The sequence below is a fragment of the Pleurodeles waltl genome, chromosome 1_2 (genome assembly GCF_031143425.1).
Source record: "Pleurodeles waltl isolate 20211129_DDA chromosome 1_2, aPleWal1.hap1.20221129, whole genome shotgun sequence".
In the NCBI taxonomy this organism is placed as follows: domain Eukaryota; kingdom Metazoa; phylum Chordata; class Amphibia; order Caudata; family Salamandridae; genus Pleurodeles; species Pleurodeles waltl.
In genome coordinates, this window is record NC_090437.1 from 1,197,554,102 (window position 1) to 1,197,580,796 (window position 26,695).

The 26,695-nt window shown below is 44.5% G+C and overlaps 1 protein-coding gene across 5 annotated transcripts in view; it reads right to left on the reverse strand.

Annotated features, from left to right (window-relative positions):
- FAM193A (family with sequence similarity 193 member A) overlaps positions 1-26,695 on the reverse strand; it is a 306,086-nt gene that overhangs the window by 88,289 nt on the left and 191,102 nt on the right. For all 5 annotated transcript variants that reach the window (XM_069203630.1, XM_069203636.1, XM_069203652.1 and 2 more), the window contains one exon: positions 1,998-2,184. In XM_069203630.1, the coding sequence (XP_069059731.1) occupies positions 1,998-2,184 (187 nt within the window). The remainder of the gene's footprint in view (positions 1-1,997; positions 2,185-26,695) is intronic.

A 26,695-nucleotide genomic window follows, 5' to 3' on the forward strand; every position in this document is an offset into this window, starting at 1 on the left:
ATTGCTGCCTTCCAGGACTGAAACTCTGCATGCTAATGCAGTGTTTGCAGCTTTAGCTCTGGTAGAATGAGCACGCAAACCCTCAGGGGGTTGTTTCTCAGCCAATAGGTAGCACATTTTAATGCTGAGTACGACCCATCCGGAGATTGTTCACAATGACTTGATTATCTACCCGGAACTCTTTAGTACGATCAACATAGAACACCAGCGCTCTTCTTGAGTCCAGGCGGTGGACTCCTCTCTTCCTCAGAAAAATGCAATGTGTGTAAACATTAGGCAAGGTAGTAGACTGGCCTAAATAAAAAAGTGTGTCCACCTTTGAAAAAAAAGGAGGCCTGAGTGCAACCGTAAATAACCCGTAAATAAAGCAGAGATAGCAAATAATCTTGGAGTGTAGGACATACTATCTATCTAGCACATGTAACCCCCACTTTTTGACTGTGTGTTTAGACTGTAGTTAACTGGGATCCTGCTAACCAGGACCCCAGTATCCGTGCGCTCTCCTCCAAATTTGGTTGCTGGTTATTGTTTTACACCCACAATTGGCATACTTGTGCACCTATGTAAGTCCCTAGTATATAGTACTTAGGTACCCAGATCATTGGTACACCAGGGGACCCCCATGGGCTGCAGCATGTATAACGCCACCAATGGGAGCTCATGCAAACTGTGTGTGCAGGCCTGCCACTGCAGCCTGCATGAAATGGTGCAGGCACCTTTCACTTCAGATAAAAGGATTGCCTTATATCATGGTCACTCTGACCCTGTAAGTCACCCATCTGGTAGGCCATTCAGCCCAAGGGCAAAAGCTATTTGCCTTTCAAATGCAACTTTGCCCAAAAGCCGGTCTTCAAAGGGTAACACTCTAAGTAGCCATTCTGGGAAAGGAGGCAACACCTCACTCTGCGGCAACTGCCTTTATTCCTAAGCCTGGGGCTAACATGCAAAAAAAGTAATTCCCTTACAACAGTATTTTTGCTTTATAACCTGTACTCAATGGGAAAAGGTAAAAGTATTATCTACTGTTAAAATGTTAATTATTCTAATGTTTAATATTCTGTATAATACTGCATATCTAGAATGTTCTTCAGGCAGCTCTACATCTTTTCTATCTCGGCGCATGCCAGTTAAGTGTTTTTCTGTATTGTGTAAAATAATAATAAAATAAATATAATTTGAATAATATCCAGGTTGATCTTTGGTACACCTCATTACACTGATGAAGGTCAGGGGAGAGATGGAGGCAGAGAACAGATCTACTAAGAGACCACAAATTAAATCCTATGTTTTTAGGGACTAACAGTGGGGAGGGCACAAAATTGATGCTATATTTTGACTGGTTGAAGAGAAGAAACCTTTGTATGGATTTAATACATACAGACAATATTTGCCACTTGCTTCTACCCATTTTGGCAGGGAGAATGGGAAGCTTTACTCAAGTTTAGCGGAGATGGACCCTAAACTGCCTGTAAACCAACTTATTTTGCATTAAGTCACGTATACCAGCAGCACAGGATGGACATTATATTTTCCACCAAAACGGAGGCTCAGCTACTCATAGCTATGCTCCAAGAATTTAGGCACACGTCTAAGTATGTGTTTCAACAGCCATCAGCTTGTCAATTATAAAATTCTTTGAAGGTGGTGGCAGAACCGGAGGTAATTCTGGAAGTTGCACTTGGTGAGTACTGTGTCCACATTTGTTCTGATGAAAACATGTTTCCAATTAAATTGCCTTAGCTTGAGAACAAAGATGATCTTTAACAATACTGACGATTATGTGGCATTGTATGCAATACATGAGACGTGACATATGCCAGACCTTGATAACATTCTCAACCAGAGAGCAACAATGGCCTAATCAAGCATAGGAGACTGGATTTTCTAGCATGAAGTTGTGAATTTTGTATTAGTTTAAAGTGCTATGTTTACACCAGACACACAAATTTAACTGCCCATATAATATTTACACTATTCACAGACACCAACATACTTACTCCTCCATGGCCAAAGAACTCGCAGTAGCAGCAGTCACAGTATTTTCCTTCTTTCTGGTTTGTGGATGTTGAAGTGCTAGAACTGTGCTCCGAGCAGCTGTCATCATCTTGGCTTTCTTCTCCATCATACTGTTGATGGTCATATGCAATGCTATTCTCACAGCGATGGCCCTCACAATCAGGATCACTACATTTGCACAAAAGAGATGCTCTCTCAGTAATCACAAGTTAACTCCCACTGTTTTAAGTCTTAACATTATACTCCATCTGAAGTTAATGTTATTAACAAAGGAAGCATTAAATACAAGAGAAGCAAAAACTTGTAAACATACACTTCAGTCTGTAAGTGATGGTTTGTAGTGAGCTATTTCTCATAGGACTAAAATATGTCACATCACCAACACAATTATTCGTAGAGGTGCAAGACTGGAAGAAGAAAGACAAAACTGCAATGAACTATATCGTAATGGTTTCTTACCTGTAGAAGTAGTTTTTCAGTTTCAAGATTGTTCTGGATTCACATGCTGTGCATTATTTCACCATCTACTGGTTGGGTCCAGAATCTTTTGTATAGTAGTAGTAGTACTTCCTTTTTTTGTTTTTGTTGGGGGTCAACGGTCCCACCATTGAGTGTCTAATCCAGCCCTTTCGGATGTCATATGCCCTCCCCGGAAGCTTCGCACATGGTCGTCTTCTGCATGTGAATCCAGAAAATTCTTCAAGCTGCAAAATTACTCCTACAGGTAACAAACCATTTCGTTGTGCAGTGTTAATCTTTACTGGATGATGTGCATTGAATTTGTAGCACTTTATTTAACCTTGTGGTGTTTGGGTTGAAGATGAATTACAGCTTGCAAATAAACGTTTCAGTACCCTCCACTTGAGCTTCTTTGTTCATTTAAATGTCGGTGCAATAGTGTCTTGTATAGGTGTGCACTGATGACCAAGTAGCAGCTCTGCAAATATCCTGGCTTGTGTGAAAGGCTATTGTTGCTCCTTTTTTGCAAGTTGAGTGCGGAGATGTACTCCTGCTGATTCATGACACTTGTATAGTTGGTTAGCTCCACCTAATAATGATATTCTTTAGAACTGGTTTTCCTTTGCTGTTGTCTGCAAAAGACACAAAAAAGTTGTTTTCTTCTTTTGATTGGTCTGGTTTTGTCCATATAATAAATTATCGCTCTTCTGGCATCTAACATGTGCCGCACTCTTTCCGCTAGAGTTTTTGCATCTTGAAAGAAACTTGGTATCTGAATTGACTGATGAGGAAAAAAAGATACAGCCTCCGGCAGGAAATCCAGATCTGCCCTCATGACTATCTTATCTTCGTGTATTTTGCATGTATGGTTCTTGTATTGTGAGTGCTTGCAATTCACTTACCCAACGCAGAGATGCCACTGCTATAAGCAAAGTTGTTTTCTAAGTAACCAGTTTCAAGGATGCATTGTGAAGAGGTTCAATAGGTTTCCTCAGTTGTATTAACACTAAATTTAAGTTCTATGTCAGTGCTGGTACTTTTCTTGAGGTGCTAATCTTATTGCGCCCTCCAGGAACCTTTTGATTACTGGTGTTATGCAGAAGCTCCTTCCTATATGGCCTCTTGTGTAGGCCACTACAGCTGCCAAATGAACTTTTAAAGAATCATAATTCAGTTTGCACACCAACAGATGAGTATGGTGTCATAAGACTGTTGTGTCTTTTGTATTGTCTTGTAGTAAGGTATGTCTTAGGCACCATTTTGAGTATCTTGCCCATTTGGTAATATTTTCTTGTTGTTGGTCTAATTTCTTCTCCGAGAACCACCACTGTGTTCAAATGTCATACAACCGGAATAGCGAGCCAAAGGCAAACGCACCTCCCCCTTGTCCCCTGCGTCTCAATGTCGTGCTCCCAATCAAAGCACCTGCTACTCCAAAGATGCCACCAGACAAGTCCAATGTTCACATATTAGATTACCAACATTGTGTTCTCTGGTAGGTTTAACGGTCGAAACTAAGTTCTCAGGGCCCAAGCTGCTAGACTTAGCATTTTTGGTTCTGGATTGAGAAGTCTCCCGCTTGCATGGAGAGTAGATCCTGCAGGGAAGGCCTGGTAGTTTCTGTACATTGTCTTGTACAATTTCCATTAAGTCTGCAAACCAAGTCTGCCTCATCCACTGTTGCACGATCAAAACCAGTGTCACTGGTGATTGTTTGCATCTGTTGATCACCTTGTGTAATAGTGGGATCAGGGGAAAAGTGTAAGCACATTTTTCTGACCAATCTATCAACAAAGCATTCCCCAGAGACTGGGGGTGTGGGTGCCTGGACGCAAAGAATTGGCATTTTGAGTTCTCCAGTGTTGCAAACAGATCTCTCTTTGGCATTCCCCACTGTCTGAACATCTGCTTGGTTACAGTTTGAGTCCCCATTCGTGTGATGTGGACCCTTGCCTGCTCAGCCTGTCTGCTTGTACATCATCCTTTCCTGACAGGCATATTGCAGTTATGTTTGTCTGTCTCTGGATGGCCCACCTCCAGATCTCTTGTGATAGCCTTGACAGTACAAAGGATTTTGTTCCATTCTTTTAGTTGAGATAGAACAGTGTTGTTGTTCTGTCTGTGTGAATTAACTATGATTTTCCCCACAGCTATTTCTGAAAGGCTTTTTTAAGGATAGGAACACAATCTTCAGCTCCAACACATTGATACTTTGGACTGCTTTCTGTTCTCTCCAAAGTCTTCTCATTTTTAGTTTCCCCCGTATGAGCTCCCCGACCTATATGAAAGGGAGTCTGTGATAATAGTTACTTTGGCAGTTGAGCCTAAGAATGGTCTAACAATTGCTATATTTGTGTTGTTCTACCATTTCATTTTTTCCTGTACATTTCTCTCTTTAATGAAAATCTCAGATTGTTTAACGTTGACATCACTATGTCTTTGTGCATTTGTGTTGTGAATTTCCTTTTACCAGCCAATCGTCTAAACAGGGGTATACAGTACTACACATCTTCTTAAATGAGTTGCCACTGCTGTCAAACACTTTGTAGCCACTCTGTGCAGGCTTGACTCCAAATGAGAGCACCTTGAACTGGAAATGTTCTCTGTTTACCAAAAACGCGCAAGCATTTATTGTGCTGGTTGTTCATTGGGATATGGAGATATAGCTCTTAGATCTAATGCCGCCTTAACATCTCCTTTTTGCAGTTGTTGTATGACCTCCTGCAGAGTTGTCATTTTGAATTTTTGTGTTTTTATGAAATTGTTTAGGAATCGGACATTCAGCATTGGACGAAGAGCTCTATCTTTTGGTATCAGGAGGTATGCAGAGTAGTTCCCCTGATTGATCTCGTCCTCTGGCACGGCTTCTATTGCTTTCCTTTGAAGTACTTCTTGTACTTCCTGTAACAATCTGATAATTTCCTCTTTTATTTGGACCACATTCTTTGGGCTCTACTGTCCGGTAGGTAGGTAGGTGTGTGTGTGTGTGTGTGTGTTCCTTTGTACAGTCAGTTATTAGCTGGAGTTGCTGCACATCTCTGTGGCTGTGGTCTCACTCCTGCTCTCCCTCGAAAGGGTTGCTGTTGTGTAGACTGATGCTGCCACTGTTGCGCCTGTATTTGAGTCTGACTGAAGCATTGTATTCCCTGATGTGAGGTTGCGCCTTCGAAACCCCCTATCCCTACAGGTCTTTGGGTAGGTGTGGATCCTCTACTTAGGAATCCACTGAACTGCAAGGCCCTCATGGATTTTGAAGATTCATTATCCTCTTTTAATTGTTGCAATGTGTCATCCACTGCACTTCTGAAGAGTTGTTCCTCATTAAAGCAGGTGTTAATTATATTTGCTGGGACCTGGCTCTTGAAACGAGACGCCCTTAGCCAAGCGTGCCTTCTTAGGGTGGTCCCTGCCATCATCTGTCTGCTTGCTGTATCTGCACCATCTAGAGCTGATTTCAGACAGGTATTTGAGATATTTGTTCTCTCTATTGTGAGGGATGCTGCTCTTTTACGGTATTGCTCAGGGAGATGTTTCATAAGCTCGGCCATCTCCTCCCAATGCTGATAGGCATACCTATTTAGCAGTGCATCAGAGTTGGCAATGCTCCACTGCGTAGGTGCTCCCCGTTCTAATTTCGTTCCTACCATATCCATTTTCTTGCTCTTTGTCCAGAGGCGGGCCAGATGTTGTGGAAATATTTACTCTCCTTCTTGCTTTTGCTACACTAGTTGAGTCTTCTGGCACTGTGCCTCTGATGTAAAGTGGGTTCTTTGAGGAGTGCTTATATTTCTTTTCGGATCTTGGTGTTACATACCTGCTTGTCACTGATTCTTTGGAGGGCTCTACACTGGTCCAGTATGCTGGGCATCATAGGGAGATATGGAGTTTTGCTTTGAGAGGGTAACAAAGTCTTAAGTAAAAAGCATGATTGTGCTTTTTCTTCCTCCAACTGTACATTATACAGACCTGCAGCCCTTTTGAAGGGCTGACTGTACATTCCCATGTCATCCCGGGGTGAAGGCCTCGAAGGGTGTCTATTCCCTCTTCAGAGGAGTCTGCTTTGAGCTTTTGCCACTGTGTCTCGGGGTACTCGAACTTTTCTGTGTCCTGGAACATGTCCTGCGAGTCTAGATCTTCCAGAAAATGTCTTGTACTTCCTCCTCCAGAGGTTCAGGTATTGTTGGGCGTTGGAGTTCTTCGACACCTTTTATTCCCCTATGTCTGTCCCGTTTAGGCTTTTGTCAGAATTCTGTACATCTTCAGAAAAGCATCAAACTCTTCTACTGAAGAACTGCAGCCACCTCGGCTTCTAGATGCTTTTTCTTGCGTTCGATTTGGGGTGACTGAGCTTCACCTTTGAGCAGGGGTGCAGCATGTCTTTTTGACGTTGAGCATTCTGTTGCTAAGGTGTTCGCTCAACTCCTTTTTTGATCTTCTCCCAGCTTCGCTCATCTGTCGATGCCACAGCCTTCTCTGAAGCCATGCCACCTGCTGTATCCTTCAAATGGGACCTGAAGGGTTATTTCAACTTTCGCTTACTCTTGGTCGGCGAAATTTTCGACACAGAAGTAGCTTTTACAGATTTGGAGTATGGTGAACAAGACTCACCACTAACATGCTTCTTCAGTGTTACCAGAGATCTTTTTTCCTTCGACTTTTGATGTTCTTTCATCAAAAGTCATCTCAATTGTACGTGCCCTCTCCTTCGGTCACCCTCTGCAATATTATCCTCCCCCTTGCTTGACAACCACAGGTCTCTCAGCAATGGAGTGTCTTTCTGGCCCTGCATGGCATGGTTGCCTGCCTCTGCTTTTCTCTAGCCTTCAGGGTCTTTGGTATGAACACTGCACAGGTGTCGCAATGGTCATGCTTCGTGATCTAACAGAAGACAGAGGTGATATACCTGGTGGGTACCTTGTGTAAACTTGTGGTGGCAACCTTATGCAGAACCGAAACAGTGTATTTTCCATATCACTCGTAAAAGGGTGCCTCTGACAGGCAATCTGCCGTGTTACCCGGTGTGTTGATTCCAAATCCAATATCTTCTCTTGTCTGTCACTGAACTCTCAACAAAACTTGTTTTCTCCTTGATACTTGAAGAGCCTTCAACAATGCTTCTAGACCTAACGGCGGGAAAAAAAAAATCTGAAAATTGATACCACAGATGGGAGGGCGTATGACACCAGGAAGGGCTGGATTACATACCAAATGTTGGGACCGTCGACACCCCAAAAAAAAATATATATCCAGAGAGTAAGAACTACTACCATACAAAGGATTCCGGGCCCAACTACTAGATGGCGGATTAATGCACAGCATGTGAATCCAGAAAAAAGATTCATGCAACAAAACTGCATTCAATGGTGCTGCCAGCACTAGTCATGTCTTCAATGTGAGATGAAAAAGAAAAAACAACTTAAGACCAGGTTGTATTGTAAGACAGACACAAGCAATTTAAAACAGTGGGCTTCCACAGCACACTACTAATCAATTTACATCTAGCAAGCTGCAATGAAATATAGAATCTGTTACTTACCCTGTAAGCATCTGTTTGTGACATGTAGTGCTCTAAATTAACATGATCTGCATACTACTACCATCTAGTGTTGGGTCAGGATTTGTACAGGTTGTTTTTCTTCTAAGAAAGTCTTTTGAGTCATGAGGTAGAGTGACTTCTCCTTCTCTGTCAATCTGCACATAGGTATCAACTCCATTGTTGTTAGATTGTTTTCCCGCAGGAGGAAGAGAATGCTTTGTAGAGTAAGTGTAAGTCTTAGATGTTCATGTGCGAGGGTAGAATAAACTGCAATGGCCACAGATGTCTGGGGAAGGGGGTGGGCGCCTGTGAATCTTCAGCACTACATGCCACGAGCAGATGCTTACAGGGTAAGTAACATATTCAGTGCAAGGCATGTGTGCCTGTAGATACACATGCTCTGCACAGACTGTAAAATAGTCCCCCTAAAAGCAGTGGCTAACCTGTAGGTGTTGCAGTTGTTTGGAAAAGGGTAGGTAGCACTGCCTGACCTACTTTGGCTTGTTCGTGTGCAAAGACATGGTGTTTGTTGAGAACTATGTAGCCGCTTTGCAAATGTCAGAAATGGGAATTTCTCCTACAAAAGCCACGGATACCCCCCCTCTCCCCAAGTAGTGTGCTTTAAGAGTAGTAGGTGGAGGTCTTTTAGTTTTGGCATAACATGTTTGAATACATTTTACTAATCATCTGGCTACTCCTGATTTGGATGGAAAATGTCACTTACCCAGTGTACATCTGTTCGTGGCATTAGTCGCTGCAGATTCACATGTTGTGCATAGTCCGCCATCTGGTGTTGGGTCGGAGTGTTACAAGTTGTTTTTCTTCGAAGAAGTCTTTTCGAGTCCCGAGACCGAGGGACTCCTCCTCCTTTGTTCCACTGCGCATGGGCGTCGACTCCATGTTAGATTGTTTTCCCCGCAGAGGGTGAGGTAGGAGTTGTGTATGTTAGTAATAGTGCCCATGCAATGGAATGAATAAGTATGTACCAACTAAGGTTTAAGTAATATATTTACAAATGTACAAATGTTGAAGATAACTTCCAAACGGCTACAGGCTCCCGGGGAGGCGGGTGGGCACATGTGAATCTGCAGCGACTAATGCCACGAACAGATGTACACTGGGTAAGTGACATTTTCCGTTCGGTGGCATGTGTAGCTGCAGATACACGTTGTGCATAGACTAATAAGCAGTTATCTCCCCAAAAGCGGTGGCTCAGCCTGTAGGAGTGGAAGTAGTCTGAAATAAAGTTTTTAGTACGGCTTGACCTACTGTGGCTTGTTGTGCGGATAGCACGTCTACACAGTAGTGCTTAGTAAATGTGTGAGGCGTAGATCACGTGGCTGCCTTACATATCTCGTTCATTGGAATGTTTCCTAGGAAGGCCATGGTAGCGCCTTTCTTTCTGGTTGAATGTGCCCTTGGTGTAATGGGCAGTTCTCTCTTTGCTTTAAGGTAGCAGGTTTGGATGCACTTAACTATCCATCTGGCTATACCCTGTTTTGATATTGGGTTTCCTGTATGAGGTTTTTGAAATGCAATAAACAGTTGTTTTGTTTTCCTAATTTCTTTTGTTCTGTCAATGTAGTACATTAGTGCTCTTCTGATGTCTAATGTATGTAGTGCCCTTTCAGCTACTGAGTCTGGCTGTGGGAAGAACACTGGTAGTTCTACCGTTTGATTTAAGTGGAACGGCGAAATAACTTTTGGTAAAAATTTGGATTGGTTCTTAGGACTACTTTATTTTTGTGTATTTGAATAAAAGGTTCTTGTATAGTAAACGCCTGAATTTCACTTACTCTTCTTAGAGATGTGATGGCAATGAGAAATGCAACCTTCCACGTTAAGAATTGCATTTCGCATGAGTGCATGGGTTCAAAAGGTGGGCCCATGAGTCTTGTTAAGACGATGTTGAGGTTCCATGAAGGAACAGGTGGTGTTCTTGGTGGTATAATTCTTTTTAGGCCTTCCATAAACGCTTTAATGACAGGTATCCTAAATAGTGAAGTTGAATGGGTAATCTGCAGGTATGCAGATATTGCTGCGAGGTGTATCTTTATGGAAGAGAAGGCTAGATTTGATTTCTGTAAATGTAGTAAGTATCCCACTACATCCTTTGGAGATGCATGTAATGGTTGAACTTGATTATTGTGGCAGTAGCAAACAAATCTTTTCCATTTGCTTGCATAGCAGTGTCTAGTGGATGGTCTTCTAGCTTGTTTTATGACTTCCATACATTCTTGGATGAGGTTTAAATGTCCGAATTCTAGGATCTCAGGAGCCAGATTGCTAGATTCAGCGATGCTGGGTTTGGATGCCTGATCTGTTGTTTGTGTTGTGTTAACAGATCTGGTCTGTTGGGCAACCTGACATGGGGTACTACTGACAGGTCTAGTAGTGTAGTGTACCAAGGTTGTCTTGCCCATGTTGGTGCTATTAGTATGAGTTTGAGTTTGTTTTGACTCAATTTGTTTACTAGATAAGGAAGGAGAGGGAGAGGTGGGAAAAGCGTACGCAAATATCCCTGACCAGTTCATCCATAGAGCATTGCCTTGAGACTGCCTGTGTGGGTACCTGGATGCAAAGTTTTGACATTTTGCGTTCTCCTTTGTAGCAAATAGGTCTATTTGAGGTGTCCCCCAAATTTTGAAGTAAGTGTTTAGAATTTGGGGGTGAATCTCCCATTCGTGGACCTGTTGGTGATCTCGAGAGAGATTGTCTGCTAGTTGATTTTGGATCCCTGGAATAAATTGTGCTATTAGGCGAATGTGGTTGTGAATTGCCCATTGCCATATCTTTTGTGCCAGGAGGCACAGCTGTGTCGAGTGTGTTCCCCCCTGTTTGTTTAGATAATACATTGTTGTCATGTTGTCTGTTTTGACAAGAATGTATTTGTGGGTTATGATGGGTTGAAATGCTTTCAACGCTAGGAATACTGCTAACAATTCGAGGTGATTTATATGCAGTTTTGTTTGATGTACGTCCCATTGTCCTTGGATGCTGTGTTGATTGAGGTGTGCTCCCCACCCTGTCATGGAAGCATCTGTTGTTATCACGTATTGTGGCACTGGGTCTTGGAAAGGCCGCCCTTTGTTTAAATTTATACTGTTCCACCATAGAAGCAAGATGTATGTTTGGCGGTCTATCAACACCAGATCTAGAAGGTGACCCTGTGCATGTGACCACTGTGATGCTAGGCACTGTTGTAAGGGCCTCATGTGCAGTCTTGCGTTTGGGACAATGGCTATGCATGAGGACATCATGCCTAGGAGTTTTAATACCGTCTTTGCCTGTATCTTTTGTGTTGGATACATGGCTTGTATAACCTTGTGAACATTTTGAACCCTTTGTGGACTTGGAGTGGCTATTCCCTTTGTTGTGTTGATTGTCGCTCCTAAGTATTGCTGTGTTTTGCATGGCAGAATGTGAGATTTTGTGTAGTTGATGGAGAAACCGAGTTTGTAGAGGGTTTGTATGACATAATCTGTGTGTTGTGAACACTTTGTTAGGGAGTTGGTCTTGATTAGCCAATCGTCTAGGTACGGGAATACGTGTATTTGCTGCCTTCTGATGTGTGCAGCTACTACTGCTAGGCATTTTGTGAATACTCTTGGTGCGGTTGTTATACCGAACGGCAACACTTTGAATTGGTAATGTATTCCCTTGAATACGAACCTTAGGTATTTCCTGTGTGAGGGATGTATCGGTATGTGGAAATACGCGTCCTTTAGATCTAAGGTTGTCATGTAGTCTTGTTGCTTTAGCAGTGGTAACACGTCTTGTAGCGTGACCATGTGAAAGTGTTCTGATTTGATGTAGGTGTTTAGTGTTCTGAGATCTAGGATTGTTCTCCGTGTTTTGTTCTTTTTTGGTATTAGAAAGTACAGTGAGTAAACTCCTGTGTTTACTTGTGTACATGGTACCAAAGGATTTGTAAAACTGACTTAGTCTTCCCCCCACTGGTGTTGTGTGAAGGGGTTGAGTGACTTGTGAGTCACTGTTTGGTTGTAGGGGTTTTTGGACTTTGAAATTTTCCCCGGTTTCTAGGGAATTGTCCTCCTCTGTACTGGCCCCGAAAGCCTCCCCTTTGGTACTGTCCCTGGTAGGTAGACGGTGTTGATTGTGAGGTGCTGGCTTGACCCCGAAACCCCCCTCTGAAAGTTGTTTTGCGGAAGGTGCCGAAAGTGCCTCTGCCCTGCGGGGAATAGAGTGCGCCCATGGCCTTGGCTGTGTCAGTGTCCTTTTTCAATTTCTCAATTGCCGTGTCCACTTCGGGTCCAAACAATTGCTGTTCATTGAACGGCATATTGAGCACCGCTTGCTGTATTTCCGGTTTAAAGCCAGATGTGCGCAACCATGCGTGCCTTCTTATGGTTACTGCGGTATTTATTGTTCTTGCAGCTGTGTCCGCTGCGTCCATAGAGGAGCGTATTTGGTTATTGGAGATGTTTTGTCCCTCCTCAACCACTTGTTTTGCCCGTTTTTTAAATTCTTTGGGCAGATGCTCGATGAGATGCTGCATCTCGTCCCAATTGGCTCTATCATATCGCGCTAGGAGCGCCTGAGAGTTCGCGATGCGCCACTGGTTTGCAGCTTGTACTGCGACCCTTTTCCCAGCTGCGTCAAACTTGCGGCTCTCTTTATCCGGAGGTGGTGCCTCGCCTGATGTGTGTGAGTTGGCTCTCTTGCGAGCTGCCCCTACCACGACTGAATCTGGTGGCAGTTGTGAGGTGATAAAAGCAGGGTCCGTGGGCGTTGCTTTATATTTTTTCTCCACCCTTGGAGTTATCGCTCTACTCTTGACCGGTTCTTTGAAGATCTGCTTTGCGTGCCTTAGCATTCCTGGAAGCATAGGCAGGCTTTGGTAGGTGCTATGGGTGGAGGAGAGGGTGTTGAAAAGGAAGTCATCCTCGACAGGTTCTGCGTGTAACAACACGTTATGGAACTCTGCTGCCCTAGCTACCACCTGTGCATACGCTGTGCTGTCCTCAGGTGGCGAGGGCTTGGTAGGGTACGACTCAGGACTATTGTCTGATACTGGGGCGTCGTATAGGTCCCAAGCGTCTTGGTCATCTTGGCTCATGGTGGTATGAGCGGGTGAATGTGACGGAGTCTGTGCCGGTGATGTGTGAGTTACAGGTGGAGGAGAGGGTGGCGGAGTTACCTTCTTCACCATTTTTTGTGGTGTTTGCTCTTGAGTTTGGAACTCGAGTCTCCTTTTTCTCCTGATTGGGGGAAGAGTGCTGAATTTCCCTGTCCCACTTTGTATGAAGATCCGCTTTTGTGTGTGGTCTACATCAGTGGTCTGTAACTCTTCTTCAAATCTGTGTTTGCGCATTTGAGAGGACAGTGATTGTTCCTCTGTATATGAGCTGGCAGTTGGTTCGGTTGCTGGTCGTTTTGGCACCAAAACTGTGTCTCTGCTTGTTTTCGGCTCCGAGGCGAATTTTTTCTTTTTCGGCGTCGAGCTTTCTCGGCGTCGATCTTCCTCGGTGCCGCTGTCTCTGCGCCGAGCAGCTTCGGTTCCGCTGTCTCGGCGTCGATCTTTTTCGGCAGCACTTTCTCGGTCCCGAGATTGCTGCGTGCCTGTGTCTCGACCCGAGTCGGACGATCTCGGCACCAGTTCGGCCTTTTTCGGTGCCGATGGACGGTCACCTACTTTATGGGTTGAGCCATGGCCTGTTGGCAGTGGCGTCCCCTGGGCCTTGTCTGTTTTCTTGTGTGGTGCTTGCTTCGACGTCTTACTCACGGTTTCTTCGACGTCGAATTCCTCCGAGTCCGATTCATGGATGGAGAAGGCTTCCTCTTCTTCTCCTTGTCCCTCGAACTCTCGGTGTCCTGTCGGCGTGGACACCATCTGCAATCTTCTGGCTCGCCGGTCACGGAGCGTTTTTCGGGACCGAAACGCACGACAGGCCTCACACGTTTCTTCCTTGTGCTCGGGCGACAGGCACAAGTTACAGACCAAATGTTGGTCTGTATATGGATATTTATTGTGGCATTTAGGACAGAATCGGAACGGGGTCTGTTCCATCAGTGTTGATGTTACACGCGGTCGGGCCGACCAGGCCCCGACGGGGGATCGAAATTACCCCGAAGGGCTACCGGAGCTCTTCACGATTCGGTGTCGATTCTATTCTTACCCGATCCCGAGCAAAACAATACCGACGTAGTTTTCCGAAGTTAAGACTATCTTTCCGTCCCGAAACCCGGAGCGAAAAGGAACACGTCCGAACCCGATGGCGGAAAAAAAACAATCTAACATGGAGTCGACGCCCATGCGCAATGGAACAAAGGAGGAGGAGTCCCTCGGTCTCGGGACTCGAAAAGACTTCTTCGAAGAAAAACAACTTGTAACACTCCGACCCAACACCAGACGGCGGACTATGCACAACATGTGTATCTGCAGCTACACATGCCACCGAACATAGGGTTTTCTTTATGTGGAGGAGAAAAAGCAACAAGAGTTGTTTAGTTTTCCTGTAGCTTTTAGTTCTATCAATGTAGAATGTAAGAGCTCTTTTAAAATCTAATGTATGTAGAGCTCTTTCAGCAACTTTTTCTGGTTGAGGGAAGAAAACCGGTAACTCAATGGATTGGTTGAGTTGGAATTAAGAAACCACCTTAGAGAGAAATTCAGGATTAGTGCGGAGAGCCACTAGATCCCTATGTAGTTGGAAGAAAGGTTCTTCCAAAGTTAAAGTCTGGAGCTCACTATCACATGTAAGTGAAGTGATGGCAATCAAAAATACCACCTTTTAAGAGATTAATTGAAGGGGATATAAGTGTAAGGGTTCAAACAGCAGGCCCATGGGTGTAGAAAACAATACTGAGATTCCATGAGGGTATTGGTGGAACCCTTGGTGGAATAACCTTGAGACCCTCGATGAGGGTTTTAATGACCGTCACCTTGAATAAAGTGATGTGTTGCCTATTTTGTAAATAGGCAGCCATTGCACCGAGATGTAATCTTATGGATGTGAACGCTAACCCAGCATTTTGTAAATGAAGCACATAGCAGACAATGCCTTGTAACATTAGCTTTGAAAGGGTCAATGCGATTTGAATGACAGTATCAGACAAACCCTTTTCTATTGTGCCACACAGCAAGCTCTAGTGGTAGGTCTACAGTCTTCTTTAAGAATGTGCATACATTCTGGTGGCAAATTAAGGTAACCAAACGCTATGACCTCAGGAGCCAGATTGCTAAATTGAGAGTTTGGGATCTGGGTGCCTGATTTCTCCATGGTTCAGAGTGAAAAGGTCCAGCCTTTTGAGGAGCTTCTCATGGGGAACTACACAGAAGTCTAGTAGTGGCGTGTACCTGGGTTGGTAAGCCCAGATGGGAGTTATTAGAATCATTGTGAGAGATATCTGCCAGAGTTTCCAAACCAGAAATGAAAGGAGCAGGAGAGGAGGAAAAGTGTAGGCAAATATCCATGACAAACTTATCCATAGTGCATTGCCCTTGGATAGTGGGTGTTGTAAACTGGATGCGAAGTTTGGGCATTTTGCATTCTATGCGGTTGTGAAAAGGTCTATGTGAGGGAACCCCCACCTGTTGAAGTATGAACGGAGGACTTGTGGGTGGAGTTCCCATTTGTGGACTTGTTACTGCATCCTGCTTAGCAGGTCTGCAAAGTCATTGTCTGTACCTGGGAAATACTCTGCCATTAGGTAAATTGTGACACAGAGCCCATTTCCATATGGTCTGTGACAGTTGTGAAAGTCTGTACGGACTACGACAACCTTGTGAACCAGGAAGGAAAGCTTCTAGGAACAGCTTGAAGGTCAAGGAAATTGATATGGTGACCCTGGTGCGTGACTCCCAATATACCCTGTATCATGAGATTGTTGAGATGTGCACCCCATCCCATGAGTGAGGTGTCCATTGTGAGTTAGGTGGAGAACTGGGTCCAGATAAGGCCACCCCTTATACATGCTGTTGGGTTTCCATTATTGCAGAGAGTGATAAGTCTGGTGGTCTGCCAACACTAGATTTTGCAAGTGACCCTGTAATTGAGCACTTATGAGCTAGACATTGTTGCAACTGAGGCATTTGTAGATGGGCATGGGGTACTACAGAGCTACCGGAGGCCATCATTCCCAGAAGACGCATGACAGTCTTTACTGTTAGGTGTTAGTTTATCTGAAAGAAATAATAGGGACTGAAAAGTCTGAGAACTGGGGTAGGCTAAGCCGATTTTTGTGTTCAGAAACACTCTTAGATATGGCTGTACCTGTAGAGGCTGGGGTGGGATTGGGGAAGATGGATTGTAAATCAGAGACTGTGAAGCTGGTATATTGTTACCTGGATATGCTGGTGACATTTTTCTTTGGTTGTGGCTTTTATAAGCCAGTCATCCAGATAGGGGTAAGACATGCATTTGTTGTCTGCAGAGATGGACTGCTACTACTGCTAAACATTTGGTGAAAACCTGTGGTGCAGCTCTGACCAGAATTTGAAGGGCTTTAAATTGGTAGTGCTTTCCATCCACTAGAAACCTGAGAAACTGGTGTATGTGCTGGGTGTATTGGTATGTGAAAGTATGCATCTTAGATCTAGAAGAGTCAAAGTCGCCCTGTTGAAGGAGTGGAATGACATCTTGCCAGTGACCATGTGAAAATGTTCTGATAAGATGTAATGGTTTAAGGGACTTAGATCCAGAATAGGCCATGGAGAATTGTCCTTTTTGGGTATGAGGAATTATACAGAGCATACTCCTTCACCTTGGTGCTGTAGAGGGATGGGTTCTATTGGTCCTTTGAGAAGGAGAGCCTCAACCTCCTGTTTGAGTAATGTCAAATGTTCTATTGAGAGCTGAGGTGTGCGATGTGGGACGCTGGGAGGTGTGGTAATGAGATGCAGACAATAACCATGTTGGATAACGTCCAGCACCCACTGGTCTGTTATGTGCTGACAAGTTGGTAAAATGTTCTGTATGCGTCCCCTGAAAGGTGTAATGGGATTAAGGGCGAAAGCGAAGTGAATCACTGCTTGCTGGTGGTTGCACCATGTGGAGAAGTACTCTTGCCTCTACCCTTGGTGATGTTTCCTCTATAGGAGCCACTACGGTAGAATTTAGTGGGAGACTACTGGCTTTTATCACATTGGAAGGAGGTGGATGTTTCTGGGGTTGTGGTCTTTGAGCCTCCATGGTAGGTGGAGGGACATAAGGAGCCCTTAGATGTAGGAGATTGAGGAGCTCCCATGGACTTGGCAATCTCTGTCTTTTTTTTTTTTTTTTTTTTTTACACTATTCTAATGTCGTATCTACCTATTGGCTGAAAAGATGCTGTGTGTCAAAAGTGGGTATTGAGAATATTCTGCTAAACATCAGGCTTAAAGCGAGTAATACGCATCCATGGGTGTCTATGAAGGAGTACTCTTGTATTAATACTCCTAGCTGCTGTGTCAGCAGACTCCAGGGCACATATAATGTCCCCTTTTCCTGTGCTCATCTGGGAGATGCTGGAGGAGTGCCTCCATTTAATCCCAGTGAGCACAGTCGTAGTGGGCTAATAAACCCATTAACAGACTGAATTGGCGATGAGCTACTGACCTGCAGATTGTGCTGCAACTCGTTTACCCGCAGCATCAGTTCTTACTTTGTTTGTCAACGGGGTGGGGCCTGACACTTGAAAATTAGCTCGCTTCGAAGCACCTGTTACCGTCAGGGATTCAGGTGGTACTTGCCCCAGTATATATACTGGGTCTGATGGTGAGGCACTATATTTTTTGTCGAGCCTGGGGGTGATAACTAGTGCCCTGGAAGGTTCCTTATAAATTTCTTCTGTGTGGTGAAGCATGCCTTTCAGCATGGGCAGGTACAGAGTGCCTCTGTGAGTTGAAGAGTGTCTCAAATGAGAAATCCTTCGAGGCGTTATATCGGGAAAAGCATCCAGGGGTTCCCTTACCAGTGGACAAAGGCTTGCTCTAGCAATCCCAAGGTGCTCTTTTTAGTGGGGTAGTGTGGTTGAGCAACCATCGGCTTATCAGACAGACATGCGAGACATCTGCAAATACACACACTGTCAATAAATGAGGCACATGACTCAAGAAGGAGGTCCACACCAATTTACAAAATGATCAAGTGTCTTTATATTTGTTTTGACACCAGAATCAATACGCTCAGGCAAGTACGTTTTTCAAGAGGAATCTTTACAGTTTTGAAAATTAGACAGTGCAATTTTTGTAAGCTGCAATGTTACCCTATGGAGGAAAAACAAATACGGCAAACAGGTACAGCTCTGCTACTTACATGACCAATCTCATGAACTTAAGGTGAGTATTGGGCAGGGTTCAGGACCAACAGGTCACACCAGGGAGAACTGGGACGGCTGGGTGCAGGGGTGCTTTCAGGTATCAGGTCTGCAGCCATCCAGCATCCTCTCAGTTTTTCTTGGAGTGCTCTACAGGAGTTCCTGGGTATTTACTGAAGGCTGGCGGTCCTCCCAGGCTTTTGGAGGCACAGCAGCTTACAGGACGAGTCGACGTTGGTGCAAATCAACGGGAGCAGCAGACAGGCTGGCAGGGCTGGGGCCAACTCAGGTGCTTCTTCCAGTCTGTTTTAGCAGCTTGAATGTCCTTCGTAAGTCAGCAGGAATCTGCTTTCCTGGTGCCAGGGGCTCACCTAAATACTGAAATTAGGGGTCTTTAGTGGCTGTATTACCCTGTCCCAGAGTTCCTACTTCTGCCAAAACCAAGATGGCAGATTTGTAAATGTGGTGCCCACATAAGGCAGCTGACCTTAGGGCATGGGTACTCACAAACATTTTCAAGGGGGCCGCAGAGTTTGGTGTTTGATGTGACCGAGGGCCGCACTGATGGCAGCAGGGTGGCAGTCGGGGGTTGGTAGTAAAGTGGGTGTAAGGGACGGAAAGCTATACTTCTAGTGTCTGAATAGCACAACCTGAAACCATAAACTTGGGAATAATCACGGCTTCTCCACCTAACCAAACTGTGTGATCCTAAACAAATGTTTTATTCACTTTCCCTGCTGTTTGTTCATTATCACATATGAGGACCTCACATGACTTTAGGATGTGTGCTGCACAAAACCTTTTTGTGTTTGATTTAATAAACTATAATGTTTTTGTATAATTGAAATCTAGGCCACCGAAAGAGTGCACATAGCTGACTTGCCTCTTAGCTAACCAAAGGCATTGTTTTTGGAGTGGGAGATGGAGAAGTGAATGTTTCTAAATTCTGGTTAGAAAATTATCACTTTGAAAAAATATATTTCTTCAATGCACTGATATAATCTGGTGTACTAAGGTGAAGTTTCTGCGTGTTAATGAAATACACTTTGAATTTTGAGCAGACTTGATCGTGCTTTTACATTTTTGCTTCAAATATGTCTTTAAAAATGAAGGTTTTTCTGATGTCACATTTTACAGAACCCCTCTCTTATCTCTCTTCTTTACCTTCAACTCACCTCAAATAAATGCTTGCCTGTTTATTTACATTTTTTTAATGTTAGTGCTGAGTCTAGTTAAGAGCAGCCCAGTGCTGCTGGGCCGCATGTAAAGGTCAGGAGGGCCGCATGCGGCCCCCGGACCGTACTAGGAGTATCACTGCCTTAGGGGTTGGACTGACCTGAGGGGTGGACACACCTCTCTGAATACCAAATTTCCTGCCTGTCCCGGTGCCAAATGAGCCCTGCTTCCAGACCCAACCACTACATGGCGGAATAATGAACAGCATGTGAATCCAGAAAATTCTTCAAACTGCAAAACGTACAGGTAAGGAACTTTACGTTACTAATACATGCACACCTCGGGCACGTATGAGGTGCCCCCTGAAATCCTACCAACTACCTGTATAGGGACTGAAAAGGTTTAGCCAGCCTCCCACAACCAGACAAGTTTCTGGCCCTGAGGTGAGGCCCTTTGTTCTCGGGCGGTCAGAAACAGCCTGCTCTGGGCAAGGTATTTACCCACCCAACAAGATGACCTACAAATCTGCAAGGAATGTTGTCCTTGTTCCACCACGCAATTTCGTCTTCTTTCCTCTGAGTGGCAACCACTAGATCTTCCCAACTCCCTGTTGACTATGACCATTGGTTGTGCAGTCATTCCTGTACAGGTCTCAAATCAAGTCTACCATATGAGATTAAGGGATTGCATGAAGCCATCTTTCCCAGTAACTCCCCCACTGTCTCCGCTGTCAGAGCTTGCCCCCAGAGGTAACTGAGTTTCTTCCAGCAATGACTGCATCCTCTTCTCGCTGGGAAAGGATTCCCCTTGCATAGTGTTTAGCTTTGCACCAAAAAAATACCTTTTCTTGTTCTGGTTCTGGGGACGATGTATCTATATTTAATGAGAATCCTAGAGTATGCAGTGTTCTCATTACTTCTTGGATGTCTTGTTTGCATTTTGTGTATGACTCTGCTCTGACCAGCTAATCATCGAGCTACGGATACAAATGTATTCCCATCCTTCTGAGGTGTGCTGATACTGCAGCAAGGCATTTTCTAAACACTCTTGATGCAGATTTTATTCTGAAGACTGGGACAGTGAATTGATAGTGTTTTTAGCACCACAAATTGTAGGCCTTTTTTTTTTTCAATGGAATGTGCAAGTAAGCATCCTTTAGGTCTATGGTTGCCATGAAATCTCCCTCTTGTATTTGCGGTAAGAACTCCTGTGGGAGTTGTCATCTTGAATCTGTTTTTTTATACATTTGTTTAAAAACCTGAGATCTAGAATTAGACGCAAGGATCTGTCTGGTTTTGGAATTAGGAAGTATGTTGATTAAATTCCCTTGCACATTTGTATTTTTTTTCGGATCGGTTCTATTGCATGCTTGTCTAACAATTCTTAAACCTCCTTGAGAAGTTGTTTTGTCTCCTCTTTGAGTGTAACTTATTTGTTGGTTTCCTTACTGAAGGGAACTTTGTCAGCTCTAGGCAGTACTGTGCTGTGTTTATTATCCATTGGTCTGAAGTTATTTTCCTCCACTCCTGGAGGAAATTTTGTAATGTTTCACCCACTGCTGAGATGTGACTTAAGTCTTGCTGTGTGTGCACTGTTAACTTGTGCCCGTTTTTCCCCTCTATGTAGTAACTTATTTGGAGTGGTTGTACTCCCCCCCCCCCCCATTTGATTGACCCCTTCCTCTAGGTCTTCCTCGAAAGAAGCCACGTCCTTGTTGTTGATAGTGCCAACCTTGTTGTTTTGTCATGCCCTGTTGCCCACTTTGAAAGGTTTGAAGGTTGAAAGGTTTGATGCAACTCCCTGCTTGAAAACTACCCCTTGCAGAGGGTCATCTTGATGTGAATGTGGCTCTTTTCACTCCTCTTCGAAAATGTAGTGCCCCCATGGACTTTGCTGTTTCATTATCTTTTTTGAGTTGATTTAAACTTTCATCCACTGAACATCCAAATAACTGCTGTCCGTTAAAGGGGATATTTATAACATTTGCCTGTACTTCAGGATTAAAAGCCTATAGCCATGAATGTCTTCTGAGTGTAATTCATATCATCATTTGTCTACTTGCAGTATCCGCTACATCCAACCAGATTATGCATTTGCAATGTTTATCCCACTCGCTCTTAAATGCTCTACTCTTTTTTTCTATTGTTCTGAGAGGTGTTTTAGTAATTCTCCTACCTCCTTTCAATGTTGATGGGCGAGTCTATTGAGCAGTGTGTTTGAATCTACAATGTGCCATTTATTCGCCGCACTACGTTCAAATCTGCGTCCCATGAGGTCCATTCTTTTGCTCCCCCCTTCTGGTGGTGGCCCAGAAGTGGATGGGATATTGGCTTTTTCCCTAGCTGTGGAGGTAACTGAATTGCCTTCTTGTAGAGGATTTATGAGGAATCCTGAATTCTTTGAGGCTTAAGTCAAAGTCTTTCTTTGTAGAAGCGCCAACACTTCGACCTCAAGCCTCTTTCTTTTCCTCTCTATTTTGACCTCCTGATCTTCTGGATTTGTGGTCCTTAATTTCAACGATGATTTAGTCTTAGAGAGTTTATGCTCAGCCTTTGATTGTACAGTTTGACACTGAAAAGTCTTTAACCCCTTTGCCCTTCTGGATATTTTTGGAGTCCTGCTCCCCAAAGAACCCCTTTCAACGTTTTTATCAGACTCCTTTTCAAGGGTACTGCTGAAGCATTTTTGAGAGAGAGTCTTTTTTCGAATCAGAGGATTCAGCGGAGTGGCCGCTGTCTCTTACCTCTGACTTTCTGCTTATCTTGTCTATCTGTTCTTTGCCATCAATGATGTCTCGATCTCCATCCGAAGTTTCACATTCAGTTCCCTCTGCAACTTTCTCCTAGTCATCGCTGGCAGGCCCAAATCTTTAGGGACAGCGGTGACTTGTGGCCTTTCAACACGCGGTGGGCCATTCTCTGTTTTGATCTTACTTTTGGGGTCCTCGGTGCGAACACGCTGCAGGCCAAGCAGTCTTCACTCCTGTGACTTAGTGGGAGGCAGAGGTTACACACCTTATCTTTTTGCGTGTATTTATAGTGGCTCTTTTTGCAGAATTGAAACAGAGTTCCCCATTATTGTGAAAGGTCATTCTCTCCGTTCCGTCATGCAACACTGCAATTTCTGCTGCCTTCTTTCTTCCACTGTTCGTCAATATTTTTACTTCCATAGACGAGTCCTGGTACGAAAACTCGTCGAAATTTCAGCTCCTTCCTCAAACTCTTCCTCATGTTGGTGCCCTCTTCAGTAACAATGGTGGAAAACAGAATCTGAAGATGGCGGCTAGGGGTGAGATCATTTGGAGAAAGTAGAATGACGCCACCTAGGGACACCAAATGGTGTTTTCTTTGACGCCCACCAACAAACAAAATCAACAGAGAAGGACTAAGAAAAAACAATGGACAATTCCGGACACGTATTGACCAGTGTCCAGTACGTGTACTTAAAATGGTTTCTCTGTTCACTAACTAAAAATCGATATAATATAATGCACCCTGCCTTAGGGTTGTAAGGGTGACATATATATTGCATGCAGTGTTAGGGGACATGCACACAGGCTGTGTGCCATGAAGTGTTTACACTTTTAGCTGCACCAAGACTTGCAGCCTGCAATGGCAGTCTGCATGTGCTAGGTGAGGGGTCCTTCACGGTAGCACAATACATGCTCCAGCCCGAGGTACCAAGGGTACCATATACTAGGGACTTGCAGTGGGACCAAAGGTCTTGCCAACTGGGGAACAATTGCAGAGTTCTAAGGAAAGAGCTCTGGCATTGGGGACACTGTTAGCATGAACCCAGTGCACTTTCAGTCAAAACTGCATCGAATACAAGGCAACAAGTAGGGGTGACCATGTCAAAAAGGGGCACTTTCCCACAAGAGTTTTTGTGTAGTTGCACCCCAAGGAATGTAGCTGCCCTCACTATAAGCTCATGATGGGGAGTGATGGGCGTGCTAGGAAGAGGTCTGGGTCAGTATCCCTATGTGGATCTAAGTCATATGAGTTCCAAGGGTCAGTGTCTTGGGGCACATGAAAAGAACCATCTGCTGGATCTGGGAGACGGATGTTGTCTGCAGGTCAGCACAGAGGGTAAATCTCTAATGGCTCTATATCAGAATGTGGTGATAGAGGCATGTTTGGTATAGGTGGTGGAGCTGGTGTAGGTAGTGGAGGCATCTGTGGTAACGTGGTGGAGAAGGCAGTGTTGGAAGCAAAGGGCTGGAGGCCTTGTCCAAATTCGTCATTTTGGATGCAATGGGCACATCCAAAGGCTCCTTAAAAGAGCTGCCTTTTGGAAGGTGGTGGCTGAGAAGGAGATGGTTTCTGCAATATCCTTCCAGTTTTTGGCTAAATCTGGATTTTTCCTTTTTTTTTTTTTAAATAAAAATAAAAAGTGTCCAGTCTTTTGTAATTTGTGGAGGATTGGCTCCATAGATATTTCAACAGTCTTTTTCGGGACTGCTTTAAGGGATTTTGGATCCAAACTGTTTTTCGGTTTTGGCACGCATCAAATCGGAGTAAGTACAGGCTGAAGAGGTGGCGGGCAATAAAGCTTTCGGTCTAAGTGGTGTTTCAGCACCTAGCCAGAAGGTAGAGCGTCCAGACTGGATTCTCAGTGCAGACAATGGCCTACAGGCAGGGGTAGCGCGAGGGCTTCTTGCTGTGGAGGCATGAGTCTTTTAGTGGTTTCCACTCAAGGAGTAACAGCGGGGGTAATGTATGCACTGTGCCAGTTTGTATGGATACGTTGGAGATCTCGAATTCGAACCTGGGATTGGATTCAGAGCTTGCATCAATGAAAAGGGCCTCTTCCTCTACTAACGAATCCTCTGGATGGTGTTCCTGATCGATATCCTGCTGCTCAAAGTTCCCCCCACATCAGCAGATCTTTGTCAAGCACAACATCTTGAAATGCAGCAATCACAGTGTTTTCTTCGAGCGAAAAGCTTGACAGGGATTCACAGTCAGCCTCCCTATGCTCAGGGTAGAGACACAGGTTACAGAACTGGTGGGAGTATGCCCTGGGGTATCTTGCATGGCACCGGGGGCAGAATCTAAAAGGCGTTTTTGCCATCACAGAAAGGTCATGATTTGGAAGACGGATCTGGAGATGAAGACAGAAGGACAACAATGAATCTGTGTCAACTCGACGCCAAGTTGTAGCTTGATGCACAAAGGAAGATAATGCGATCGATAAGACTGACAGAAATAGAATAGGACAGTTAGGAAGAACCACCAACTGTCTTGACTTGGAGCAGAAGCACACACGTCCGAACCCGACGGTGGAGAAAAAATAACTTAACAATGGAGCCTATGCCGATGTGCAGTGTCACCGAGTAGGAGTCGCCGCTCTATCTCGTGACTTCAAAGACTTTCTTCGAAGATTTAATCTGCACACAACTGTACCCAACACTAGATGGCAGAAGTATGCAGAACGTATCTATCAAAAGCCACACATGGCTCGAACATTACTTACCTGTATTTCCAGTTCTCTAGAGTTGATATCTACCATAGATTGACAACCTTGACTCATTCCCCCACAGTCAAGCTAGGGATCCTGGTAACTTTAAAACACAGTGCACATCTGAAGTATAAGACGTCCTTCTTCTCCATGTAGAACCTGATGCATAACCGGACATCTTGGTAATGCAAAGATGTTTCTGATTAAGTGGACTGATAAGGAAAAAAAGGGAATGAAGGATTGCAGGTTCATTCAGGTAAAAATGCAAAGGGACTCTGGGCATGAAATTAGAGCAGGTGTGTCCTTTCTAAAGAGGAGATAAGTCTCTTTTATGGTGAATGTTTGCAGCTTTCCAACTCTCTTAACTGAAATGAGATCCAGCAGCAGCATGAATCATATTTTAGAAGAATTATGTGGACTGGCTCAAGAAGAGGCATGATCAACTGGCTTAGGGCCTGATTTGGATCTTGGTAGCTGCACCTCCAAGCCAAGACGGCAGCAGATCTGAGAAGACGGTCAAGGTGACGGTGTTGCGCCCACCGTACAGATGTTACAACTCTGCAACCGGTGGACTGGCGGCAGTTCGCTGACAGAGGGAGGACATTGAAGAACCCATTGCACAGCAGACAAAGGCAGTCACTGTGGAAAAGAGGTAAGTGACACACACCCACTGTACCTTTCCCATATGTGTTCCCCTGCACTACACACAACACCACAAACACACAATTATCCATTCCACCACAACCAACACGTACATGCCGCAAAAACAGAGACATCCATGACACTGCACCCACACACGACACAACCACAACAACCAACACAATTACACACTTATCTACACACACACAAGCACAATTACACATATCAAGAAAACGACAACCACACATCACTCACCTGAATGTTGCATGCAGCAACACATCACAGCCATATGTATGTAGTGCACACACACAGACAACCACAGCACCCACTCCAGTTCCCTTCCTCACCCAGCCAATTGCAATGCTTACACATGACATGACATGTACAGGTTCCCTGGCAATGTGTACACATGGATACATTTGACAGGTGCAAATGTACAGTCATTGTGATGTCAGCATTCATTTGCCAATGAATACTGGCACCATAATGACAGCTGTGTATGTGCGCGGTAGGTGTTGTGTTCCAGTGTGTTCCCATCGTTATCTGGCCCAGTAACTTTAAAAAATGACTGACATGTATATGTCTGCAGTGGCCCTGACCTCATCGCAGTGCCTACACCCACCATACCCTTGCAATACAGCATCCCTACATTTGAGTCCAAAGGGATAGGGTTGTGTTTTTCTGTGTTTTGGTGGCAGCAGTGACAGGCAGCTGTTGCCCAATAGTGTCCAGTCAAAGATGGGGGTGAAATGGGGAAAAATGGTGAATTTCCACCCCCAAACCGCCAACTCTGACAGGGAGGTCAGACCGCCACTTTTTTCTTGATAGTAAGGCACATCCAAATCTGCATGGTGGGAAGGGTGGCAAGGTTCCCGCCGGCATCCCCTCTTCCCTCTCCCGCCATCGACACAGGCGGTCTTTCTTGGTGAAGTCAGTTTGGTCCTACACCACATACAGAAACATTTCAATTTAGTTAATATGCCTTTTTTGTAGCAGGTGGTACTGCTTGCACCAATCTCTACACAAGCAGCTAGGATGTCAACATGACAAATCTAAGTAGTCAGGAACCATGCTGGCTAAGTGACTTCAGGTCAAGGTGGATGATCTGTCCGTTGTGACTAGAGAGGAACTTGGGATGGTTCTTGAACT